The following is an 11,585-nucleotide window of genomic DNA, read 5'->3' on the forward strand; positions in this document are numbered from 1 at the left end:
AACTCTGTCGGCCTAAAGGTCATTTGCCTACTCGGTCACTTGGGCCAGCGCGCATCCCAGCTCCGTGAGCACCGGGTTCGAAACCCGCAAGTGGACGCCTCCAGGCGCGCCACTTAGCCCTCCAACATGCGTGAATAGGGACCAACAGCCCCCCTTCTCTGGCCCGGGCCGCCCCTCCCTCCCTCAGCGGCCGGCCCGCCGGGGCTTCCCGCGGCACCCCCAGCCTTTACCTCTCTCCCCCCTTCCCCGCGGCTCTCCACCTTGCGCATCCTCTCGCCCGGCCCCGGAGCGCACTCAGATGCTCCAACTTCCTGCGGAGTCCATGGGTGAGCAGAAGAGAGCCTGGAACTGGGGCGGAGGTGGGGGGAGGGAGGCGTGGGAGCCGAGCCGGGGAGGAGAGGCGGGGGGAGCGCGGGCTGGAGCCTCCCCTCCCAGGAGGGCCTGGCCGCAGCTGCCAACTCTCACCTGGTCCGCCGGCTGCGCCTGGCTTGCCCTGGCCCCCGGGGTGGGCTGCTGCTCCTGCTTCATGGCTGTCATCGCCGGCGGCCCGCTTTGGCGCTCACTTCCTCGCGGGCACTTCAGACTCGGGAACCGTCACTTGGCAGCGATTGCATGTCACAGGCGTCCGTCGCTCTCGGAATTGGCGGAAGGGAAAGCGGCGGCGACGGGGTGGGGGGAGGGGAGTAGCAGGGAGGGGTAGGAGGAGAGAGGCACCAGGCAGGCTCCCCAAGCAGGACCCCTCCTTCGGCTACCTCAGACGCTCCAACTCTCCACGCCCCCGCCCCCACCACTACAGAGCGTAAAGAGCCTCGGAGACCAGACCTGACCAAGAGGCAACTTAGTGGAGCGGCGAGCGGCGAGCACCCGGCACCTGACGGCGTTCGCACGACGTCTTGCAGCGCCGGCGGAGCCCGGCTCGCGTGCTACTGCAGTCCGCGCCCCCAGCCTGCGCCCGAGGGCCCCCGGCGCGGCGCTCAGCGCGCCAGGTGGAGCAGGCCGGCGCCGCGCTCCAGCATCTCTGAGCAACCGCAGCGCGAGGGAGAGCCTAGCGCTGCGCGCGAGCTCCTCACTCTCTCGGCGGAGGCTGCGGGGCTCCGCGGGCTTCCCCACCCCTCCGCCCCCCGCGGGCTCCTGCTAAAACCCGGAGATTAGGAGTCCGCCCGAGCAAAGCCCTCGGTGCCTCCAGCGCGGCCACTGGGCATGCTCCAGCACTCCAAGAAGGCAGTAGGTGGCTGGGGGCTGGGAACCCCGAGCCCCTTGGGGGCGGGTAGCACCTGGCGGGACCCCAGGGGTTGTCCCATTCCGGCCCGAGGCTCTGCGCCTCCCAATTTCGGGCATTGTACATCCCTTAGGCTCCAGCCTGGATGTTCCCGCTCGCTGCCTGGTTAATGTCTGTGAAATTCCTAAAGGTTAGTTAAAGACAGTAACTGTAAGGATGATAATCTGGTTCTCTCTCTGTCTCTGTCTCTCTCTCTCTCTGTCTGTTTCCTCCAATCTTCCAATTTTAAGTCTCCAGTATGTTTACTGAGCACCCACTATATGGCAGACATGTTGTAAGTCACGTCAGGGTGGGAGGTAGAGACAACACAGTGAACGAAACCTGCCAAATCCTTCCCTGCAGGGAGCTTACATTTTAGTGTGGGAGCTGAGACAGTCTGGAGCAGGAATACAAATCAATGAGTCAATGTAGCCCTTTGAAAGTCGAATTCTTGTGCCTGTAATAGACAAAACCTAACAACTTTCTCAAGACATACCAGCTCTTGGCTTACGGAGGAGGGGAGTGGGGAGTAATAAGAAGAACTTGCCGAAAGAAGATGGGTTACAAGCAGTCCCCAGGACCCACGCACAGGCCACTGGGGACAGCTCAGGGGAGAAAAGGCATGAGGGAGTTAAATATCCAGATGTTAAAGATTCAGCAAGGGATTTGTGAGGAGGCTCCTGTAGAGAAGATAGAGAACATGGGGGAGGGAGGGAGAAGGGTAACTTGAGCTGGTTTTATTGACTAAGAAAGGACTGTCTCCTTTGTCTGAATCATCCGGTGGTCCACGAACTAGGCACTTCCCAGCTGAGGGGTTGTTGTGGGATCATAGGAGTTGTGCTCCTGCCTTGTTAACACCTAAAACATGGATTGTCACAGTTGTCCTAAATAAGAATTTTAACAACAATCTCTCTAAGTTTTTTAAACGAAATAAATTAGTGATCACCAGTAGATTTAATTAGATTGGAAAATCAAATGTAATGATTTTCTCTTTAGAAAGGTAGAAATTAGGTGAAGGAGAGCTTGCTTTTTGAAAATGTGCATTCAGTTGCTTAGTGTGAAGGACCCGTAATAGTGTTGGTCGATTTCTATTGGGAAATTTTGCTAGTTGTAAAGGTATAAAACAAATATTTTTTTAAAAAATGAAGCATTGGTAAAATAGCCTTTGGGCAGTTTATCCAGTAAGTCAGACCAATTTGGACATGGTAATTATTTGGGGGAGAGGGGAGAGTGTGATCTTCATTACTCAGGAAAATGTTTCCATCTTTATATTTTGCTCTTCTCTTCATCATTTGAATGTATTCATTCTTTTAATGAGTTTCCATTTCAGACCCATCCTGTGAATGAATTTAAGGAATTTATGTGCAGAGATTTCTGTTGACACAGGACAAGTAGATAGATTCACCTTGCTTAAGATTACTTACTTGATTGAATTCAACTGTTAAACTTGCTTCCATTTTCAATATCCAGTATTCAATTTGCTTTGGCTGCAAATTAAGACATAAATTGGTAGTATATGTTTCATGTGTTTGCATATGTATGCATGTATGTGCGTGTGCACACACACACCCATGCATGAATCATCTTTTTTAAAGGAAGGCTTCTTTGATTTCATTTGAGTTTTTCGTCTTTAGGGTGGATTGTTATTTTTACAAGCTAAGAATATTCCTTTATAGCTGTTGGGTTCTAGGTTAAGGATACTAATTAAAATTTAATCACATGTAAATAGATTTTCCCAATTGAAATTTTGTGTTTTTTTTTTTTTTGAAATGTGATACACTTAAATTCCAACATAGGTTATTCTACTTCATTTCCAATTCTTATTGAAAAAATAATTTAATGATCCAAGAAAAATAAATAAATGATTAACACTCTAAGAGAGTATGCCTGAAGCTCTGATTTCTGATTATAGGTTATTATTTTAAAAAAAAAAAAAAAACTAATTTACAGTGCAGAGTCCACAAATTTTTAAAACTACTAAGACAGATATAGCCTAAGTGCAGTGTAGACCAGAGGGATTTGCACCAGAATAGTAAATTGGTATTCTTGACCTAACTCAACTAGGGCACAGCGGTATGGACCAAGGTGAAGTCACTTTTCTCCTGCCTTCGCTTCCTCACCTGGTAAAATTAAAGTTTGGACTCGGTAACTTTTAAGATCCCTTCTTTCTCTAAATTTCTAGGATTCCTTGTGGATTTTATAAATCAAAAGTCAATCCTCTGAGTGATAAATTATTTCTATATCTAAAATTTAGTTCTAGAGTAAAGTGATAAGTAAGTAACATAGAAATCAATAGATGAATTATCTCATAAAGGATCCTTAACAGCTACCAAACTTTCCAGGTGCACCCTTATATACATGTAAGTGTTTAGTAGCTATCTGTCTTGACTTTTTTGTTTTAGAATTCAGAAATAAATACTAAAAATTTCTTTACAGAGTATCATTTCTGAAAGTTAAAGAGAGATTTAAAGATTTTTTGTAGAGATTTGCAGAATATTTTTGACTACTCTTCCTCATATAATCTCTGACAAGTTCAAATTAGCTCAAGTTTTACTCATTGACAACCATACATTTTTAATCCTCTAATTCTCATATCACAGTAAAGAAACCTGTCCTACAAGTTTTGTGGAGTAAAATCTGAAATTTATAACTGAAAGAGACCTGGAGAAATGGTCTAGCAAAATATCCTCTATCTTGGGTTATAAATGTCTAAACTTTATAACATTTGACTATTTTATTCAGAAAGATTTCCTAGGATTCAGACTCTACTACTTCCTTTAGATAATTTTTATTGCTTCAAATCCTGCTTTCACATTCACATGTAAACATAACCCACAATGCTGTATCCTTTATTTACTGATGTTTCTAAAGTCACTCCAAAATTTTCTTACATACACATTGTGAATGCCTACTAGTGTTTTCCTCTTAATATTTGATTCTTTTAAAGTGAGACACAAATGCAGGGCATTTCATTTTACCTGGAAATATTAACGTGAATAATTGAGGATAGGTCATGAGATTTAGATAACAATTGAACTAATTGGAGATTATCTTAAGATATTTAAGCATTAGGGGCATAAATAGGTTTTTCCAGAAATGTGTAAGACTTGTGTGCTGTACTCAGTCTCCCATATCAAATTATCAGACTCAGGACCAAAGAACTCTGTGATAAGATGAAGAAAAACTGGGGTTCAATAATATAATTCTCACCTTCCATGTGGAAGACCTGGGTTTGATTCCCAGCCAATGCACAATGCACCTCACCTGCAACCTCCACCCATCTGTCAGCAGAGGCTTGCAGGTTGCATCAATGCTGAAGAGGTTTCAGTGAAGCTTCCATACTAAGACAGCCGAGAAAGAAAAGTCTGGTGATCTGCTTCCTAAAATAAGCTGCTGAAAACCTTAAGGATCACGATGGTTTACCCTGTTGTGCATGGCGTCACCATGAGCCTGCAAATTTACTCTAACAACAACCAAATAACAAGACGTGGCTAACCTCTGCTATGGCTAACCTCTGCTATGTCAGAGAAAGACAAAAATCTTTTGAGATTTTATGAAGCAAGGTATTCTTTAGTGACAAACACTTCAGTTTCAGATAAATAAGGCAAACAGGAATCTCTAAGCAGCTAATTGTCTGGAATCTCTCACTAATTTTCATTCTCTATCCTTCCTGAGGTAAACCTGCAGCTTCATGGAAAGGCTGTCTTAATGGGAAATTCTGTAGCTTTAGTCAGTACTCTATGGAGTGTCTGTAATGAGCACAGCATCAGGAGGACAGAGTTCATGAGCTTTGCCTTCAGAGACATGGCCTGGATTATGCCCAATTAGCCCTTCCCTGATCAAGAAATAGATTTAGTTCACATCGTCTGCTATCATTTGGTTTCGATTTATAAATCACCTCTACTCACCTCTGCTGGCTTCTTGAATTCTCCAAAGTGGGTATCATGTCACTAGGCAGACAACCAGTATGCTGAGCAATCCTCAGAAACAAGCTATATTTTAGAATCCCTAGCCAGTAAAACAAAACAGAAATCTATTAAAAAAAAAAAAAGTAAAGGCAGTACATATTGAAATGATATTCATAATCATCCTCTTCTGAGATACTTTGGCATTAATTTAACTAGACTTTTTGTCTGTCTCAGTCTATGATAGGAAGGCTTTCCTGTTGCAGAAATCCGTAGCCCAATTATCTGTGGTGGAAGCAGACAGTGTTGCACTATCCTGAGCGCCGTTCTTGTGGCTCACTGGATGCTTGAAGATGTTGACAAACTGCTCATTCCTACTGAGGTCAAGTTCTGCAGAGCCTCATTGGTTGTTGTATTTACACACCTCGTTTCTTCCTTTCACCCCACAGCCCTTCTATGAGGGCACATATATAAGAATATTAAAGCAATAAAACAATGTACATTTTTCCCATATATGATTTTCTCTCAGTATGTATAGCTAGTTCTAACACCAAAATGATGTGAGAAAGTGGGAAATTTATCTGAGTTATTATTATTTCTTTTTCTCACTAGATGCTTGACAGGTGGCTGCTTGACAAGTAGCTGGTGTCTTTTTTTTGTTTGTTTTTGCTTTTCTTCAGAGTAATCATTTAATTAATTAGTTATGTTGGCATAGTTTGAAAAAAAAAGACATACTTCTTTTGGCTGATATTAGTGGTTCTTTTTTTCCAATCTTCATACATCTTTAGAAAGTAAAATTCTCTGAACCAAATTCAATCTACAAATGTCACAGGGGTTGTAAGACATGGAAGAGTATTTAGAAACATCAACACTACATTTGTCCTTTTCGGATAATGAGTTTGCCTTTGATGAATACATTTCTCTGTACCTGGTATTTCTTGTTTCCATAACCCAAACTAGATTTTCTAATGATTGTAAATAGTCTCCTTCTCCTTGTCCTTGGAAAGGACATTATTACAGCCTTTTCTTGTACTCAGAATTTATAATGGTTGCCTGCCTTCCTTCCTTCCTTATATAATTCCCAGGACAGCACAAAGCACATTTCTTCTTCAGGAAAATATTTTATGAATTCCTAGAGAAAACTCCCCTGTGAGATCTGGACTAATTTTTTGGAAGGAAGGGGGGATTTCCATCTTTTGCAACACTTTTCATCAGCCTTGATTTATTCTTATTCATCAGTTTCAGACTACTCCATGAATTTTCCTCATGATAATAAGAAATAAGTCTAAGATTCAGGTGAAATGGCCCCAGAGCAGCCACTGACATAAAAGGCCCCTAGCATTTGACTTTCCACCTCTGGAAATTATGCTTCTCTTATCTCCAAAGGAAATTGAAGCCAAGTCCTTGAGTTCAAAAGATCTCTGGTAGTACAGTCTTTAAAGCACTCACCCAGCATTTCGAGCCTACCAGCCACTCCAGGGGAGAAAGTTGTGGCAGTCTACTTCCATAAGGATTTACAGCCTTGGAAACCCTATGGGGCAGCTCTACTCTGTCTTATAGGGTTGCTTTGAGTTGTAATCGAGTTGGGGGAGTGGGTTTGGTTTTGATTTCCTTGAGTTTGTAGTCTTACTGTTTTACCACACAGAGTCATCTGTTTCTATTTTACAAATAAAGTTTCAGGACATCTTAGGATGCAACCTATATGGTACTGAGGCAAATCGAAATACGTTTGTAATTACTGAACAGTGTTTAACTCTATTTAACCTTTTGGCTTAGGTGATTTGCTAGCTATTGATGCAGGTTTCTTTTTATATTTCTCTGTCTAGCTGTCATCTATCTGTATCTATTTGGGAGAATAAAAAAAATGTTTTAAACCATGCAATTTCTATCTAAAATTATGACTATACTATATATCACATAATTATAATTATAAAGCTATTTGGATAGCTTTATCCAAATTGAAGAAGTAGGAGAAAGAGAAGGAGATGAGGAGGCGGAGAAAAATTGGGTAAAAAAGCCAAGAGAATGCATCGTATAGATGTTAGGGTGCGTTAAGCCTTTTGTATACATTGATGCATTCATAAGTATCATTATTACCTTAGTTCCTACTGGTCAGGTCCCACTTACTGCTCCTGCCATTGGTTATGTTCTACATATTTATATAATTTTAGAAAATGTGGTCCAGATTTTAATTTCCTTATTCCTCTGTAGGAGATTTACATTTAACATCTTCAATCAATTTCAAGTTTACCTTTCTGACAATATTTTATCATTTGCTGCACTTAACAATCAGGCAATAAGAATCAGTGGAAGAGACAGAGAGAATTTATAATAAATATCACAGATTATACAAGTGCATGACTAGAAAAATACCTTTAGCTTGCAATATTTTTGACTTAGCAGGATTTGTATGAGTGCTTCATTTTAGTTGATAGGACATTGAAAGAACCTCACAGGTTGGATGGCAGTCCTTTTTAGTGGTCTCTCCCCCCTCTCAGTAGAGCAGCTATCCATACACTTCTGTCTTCCCAAATGTACTTGATACATGAGGACCCAGCTCATGTTCACAGGGACTTGCTTTCTAACTCTTCCCGTAGTACACATCTCACTGCAGTTTATGCCTGTGTTCTCTATTAGCTTGTTCAGCATTCTAATTGTTGCAAGTGATTTCTTACTTTTCTTACTAAATTGTAAATTCTTGAGGTAGAGGAACTTGCTGGGAACTGGGTTTAAGTTTTGTGTTTGCAGGACAGGGTGGGAGAGGTCTATATCAATCTCCCTGCTTAAGTAGGGGAGGTCTTAGAGGAAATGTGCTTTGAAAAAAATTTTCTTCAAGAAACCTATGAACTTTTTTCATGTATTTGTTTATTTTAATTTATGGAGCATGGCCACGCGGGGAAAGTATCTTCTCTCTGTCCCTGTTGTCTTAGAATATATCACTTGCCTCTATTTGACATTTAGGAAGTATATGCTCTTGGTATTTCTCTGCTCTACTGAAACTGCATATGGGTAAGGGCTCACCAGATATTGCTTGGCACCAGAACATTAAGTAAAAGTCAATAAGCTTGAAATTTTTCGGTGCTTATGAACAGGTACTATATGTTAAAAACACAGAGCCTTCAATGCTGAGAGCTCACAGGGAGGAATGAATTGGAGATTAAAGTTATATTGGCAAGATCACACCTATTTTATTCTATTTTCCTCCTACTATCTAAATCCTATATTGAATTTGAATAGTGGTATACTAGGTAAAATTACTAGGAAGTGTTAAAATTGAATGAGGTATTTCATTGTCTTAAGTACAACCTAAATAACTCCTATAGCCTGCCCATACAATTCTAAAAAGAATCGTAAGGTCAATAAAATCTTCTACAATTATGCTCTACCTCAGAATCTAGTTATTTTTCCTTTATATCCTCTGCACACATTTTAAATAAACTTGGGTTATCTGATTTACTAGTCTTTGGGTCACATGTTTCAAAAGAGAGTAAGAAGAAGTTATTGCTGGATAGGGTACACAAATAAGAGTGAAAAAGGAAAGTATATAATATTACAGAAAGAAAAGAAAGAAAAATAATTGGACCCTCCACTTAAAGCAGTAGAACAGCTTAGTACCATTTAGTTGGAGGGAAGATGCAAAAAAGAGTCAAACATTCCTACCCAATTCAGTAGGCTCTTAGCATATAATTATATTACAGCATAGTAAAATTGATGTTACAGATTGAAGAAAAAAAGGTAACATCAGGCTTAGCGTACTTGAATTAAAGGGCCGGGTTTTTCTGGGAAGATGGGCTGCAGTGGTGTCAGCATGGGTTTGGGCTAGATAGAGAACTAGATATCGAAACCAAAAGCCCAGCATTTACAACGAAGCATAGTAGATATTACAGCAAATCTGTAAATATAAACAATGAAGACAAACCATGAACAACCATACAAACTGAGTACCTTTAGCATATATCTGGGAGAAAGCAGAGGGAAGCAGTACAGCAAATGACAGACCTGACAGTCCCCAAACATTCAAGGTGAGAACCCCAAAATAGTCCATGGGTGTTAACTAGAAAGTAGAGTGGACCAATCTAAGAACAACCAATGAAACTAGAAGTTTTCTGCATTCCAGTAGCCAGTGTAAGCGGCCCTGCTAGGAGTCAATTTTCCATGGCTCTTTCACATTTGTGTATGTCTTGCTAGTAAGGGACTGACAGTCCTTTTATTCCAGAGTATTTTTTAAAGTATGTTTCTATAGTGATCAACCTGGGAAGAGGGAATAATATCTCTCTCTAGTGAAAAGAAAGTTTATTTACAGCCTTGGAAGATACTGTGCCTCCCTCCAGATCAAAGGGCAGGCCTGGTTACTATCCAGTATAAAAAAAGAAATGTCTCCCTCTGTAACAAAGGCAAGGTGTGCTTACTTTCCATTATAAAAGATTCAGATTCCTATGCTTAGGGTTCCTCTTATATAACACAACCCACTGTGTGCAGGCATTCATCTGGGACCATCTATGTTGGGACTTGGGACAAGAGAAGCTAACCATGCTGATGTTCATGCTACTTGCTGTACCATAGAAATAAAGGCCTGTCTCTAACCCAGGAGTCTTCTTTCTTCTGCCATCATCCATGAAATTGAGGCAAGTTAACTTACTAGCTTGCAAGCAGTGTAAAATCTCAGCCACTTCACAGTTCTTAACAGGCACATGGCAAGCCCTAAGGTGGCTGGAGAAGTCTAACTCTAGTGAGCTTTTGAAACTGATCTGCCAGGGCCTTGTTCCAGTGCAGAACCCCATACTGAGGAAAAGCTACTAGAAGTGGAATCACAAGTGAGTAGGATAGAGATAATAAATATGAAGGAAAGAGAAAGTCCAGAGAAAAGGTGAACATATGTAGGAAATCTGAGAAAACAAGTCACCATATTTTCTAACACTACATGAAAACAAGAGAATAAGGAGATTTTTGAAGTTGTAAATTTTATCTGAACTATTAATTATCTAAAATTTCAAGAAAACTAAATTCACATAAAAATGAAGTATAGAAAACTAAACTATCAAAGTCAAATCCCATGCAAAGCTTACCTCCAAAACATACTTCCTATAAGAAAAAAAAAACAATATCCCCATATACCAAGGGTTGGCAAACTACTGTCTGCAGATCAAATTCAGCCCACCAGTTATTTTGATACATAAAATTTTATTAGAACATGGTTGTGCTTGTTCATTTATAGATTGCCTATGACTGCTTTCAGACTATATTGGCAGCATTGAATATTTCTGACAGACTTTACTTAGTAAGCCTACAGTATTTTCTACCTGGAACTTTAAAGGAAGGTTTGCCAATTTCTTCTATTAACAAATAAGGTGTGCCAAAAAGCCATACTAAAAAAAATTATCAAAACTTTAACATACTATTTCAAAATGATCTAAAGGACATTAAGATAATCACAGAATTAGTAAAAGACTAGTATTAATCAGAATTAGAAAAACTCAGAAATGAGGTGACAGAACTCAAGAAAGAATTGTAAATGAAAGAAATGTCAGAAATAAATAATAAACTAAAAGGAATGTAACAACAAAGAAGCACAAAAAATAATACTCTGGAAGAAATCAACATGAGGAGGAGAAAAATGTTAAATACTAAAAGGAAATGAAGAAAGAGAGATTTTAACAGAAATTAACAAATATTGTAGATGGCAAAGAACAGCCAATATACAGGAAATGGAAATTCCTGGGGCAAGGAACAAAGCAAGGTAACAAAATTACTAAAAATTGCGATTCAAGAATGCTTTCCTGAAACTGGGGGGAAAAAAAAAAAACAAACCATGATTTTAAACTACTTATTTAAAAAGCATCTTGTGATCCATCACATAAATAAAACAAAAGACAAGAACCACATGATCGTATCAATCAGTGCAGAAAAGACATTTGACAAAGTCCAACACCCATTCATGATAAAAACAATCAACAAAATAGGAATAGAAGGGAAATTCCTCAATATAATCAAGGGCATTTACACAAAGCCAACAGCCAACATGAAATACAGATACTTTCAAAGCACTCCCCTTGAGAACGGGAACCAGACACGGCTGCCCCTTATCACTACTCTTATTCAACATTGTGCTGGAGGTCCTAGCCAGAGCAAATAGGCTAGAAAAAGAAATAAAGGGCATCCAAATTGGTAGCAAAGAAGTCAAAGTATCTCTATTTGCAGATGATATGATGTTATACACAGAAAACCCCAAAGAATCCACAAGAAAACCACCGGAACTAATAGAAGATTTCAGCAAAGTTTCAGGATACAAGATAAACATACAAAGGTCAGTTGGATTCCTTTACACCAACAAAGAGAACCTTGAAGAGGAAATCACCAAATCAATATCATTTACAATAGCCCCCAAGAAGATAAAATACTTAGGAATAAATCTAACCAGAGAC

The 11,585-nt window shown here is 40.3% G+C and overlaps 1 protein-coding gene across 8 annotated transcripts in view; it reads right to left on the minus strand.

Moving 5' to 3' along the window:
- Positions 1–11,585, minus strand: part of DPP10 (dipeptidyl peptidase like 10) — a 1,865,365-nt gene that overhangs the window by 936,869 nt on the left and 916,911 nt on the right. For 2 of the 8 annotated variants that reach the window (XM_023730176.1, XM_004375074.2), the window contains exon 1: positions 231–383. The exons of 3 other annotated variants lie outside the window; for them this stretch is intronic. In XM_023730176.1, coding sequence (XP_023585944.1) covers positions 231–269 — 39 coding nt within the window. In that variant the 5' untranslated portion in view covers positions 270–383. Of the gene's footprint in view, positions 1–230; positions 384–465; positions 562–11,585 lie in introns of those variants that run through there. 3 more of the 8 variants (XM_023730174.1, XM_023730178.1, XM_004375072.2) reach the window with 3 other exon arrangements.

This window comes from Trichechus manatus, unplaced genomic scaffold (genome assembly GCF_000243295.1).
Source record: "Trichechus manatus latirostris isolate Lorelei unplaced genomic scaffold, TriManLat1.0 scaffold00033, whole genome shotgun sequence".
In the NCBI taxonomy this organism is placed as follows: Eukaryota; Metazoa; Chordata; class Mammalia; order Sirenia; family Trichechidae; genus Trichechus; species Trichechus manatus.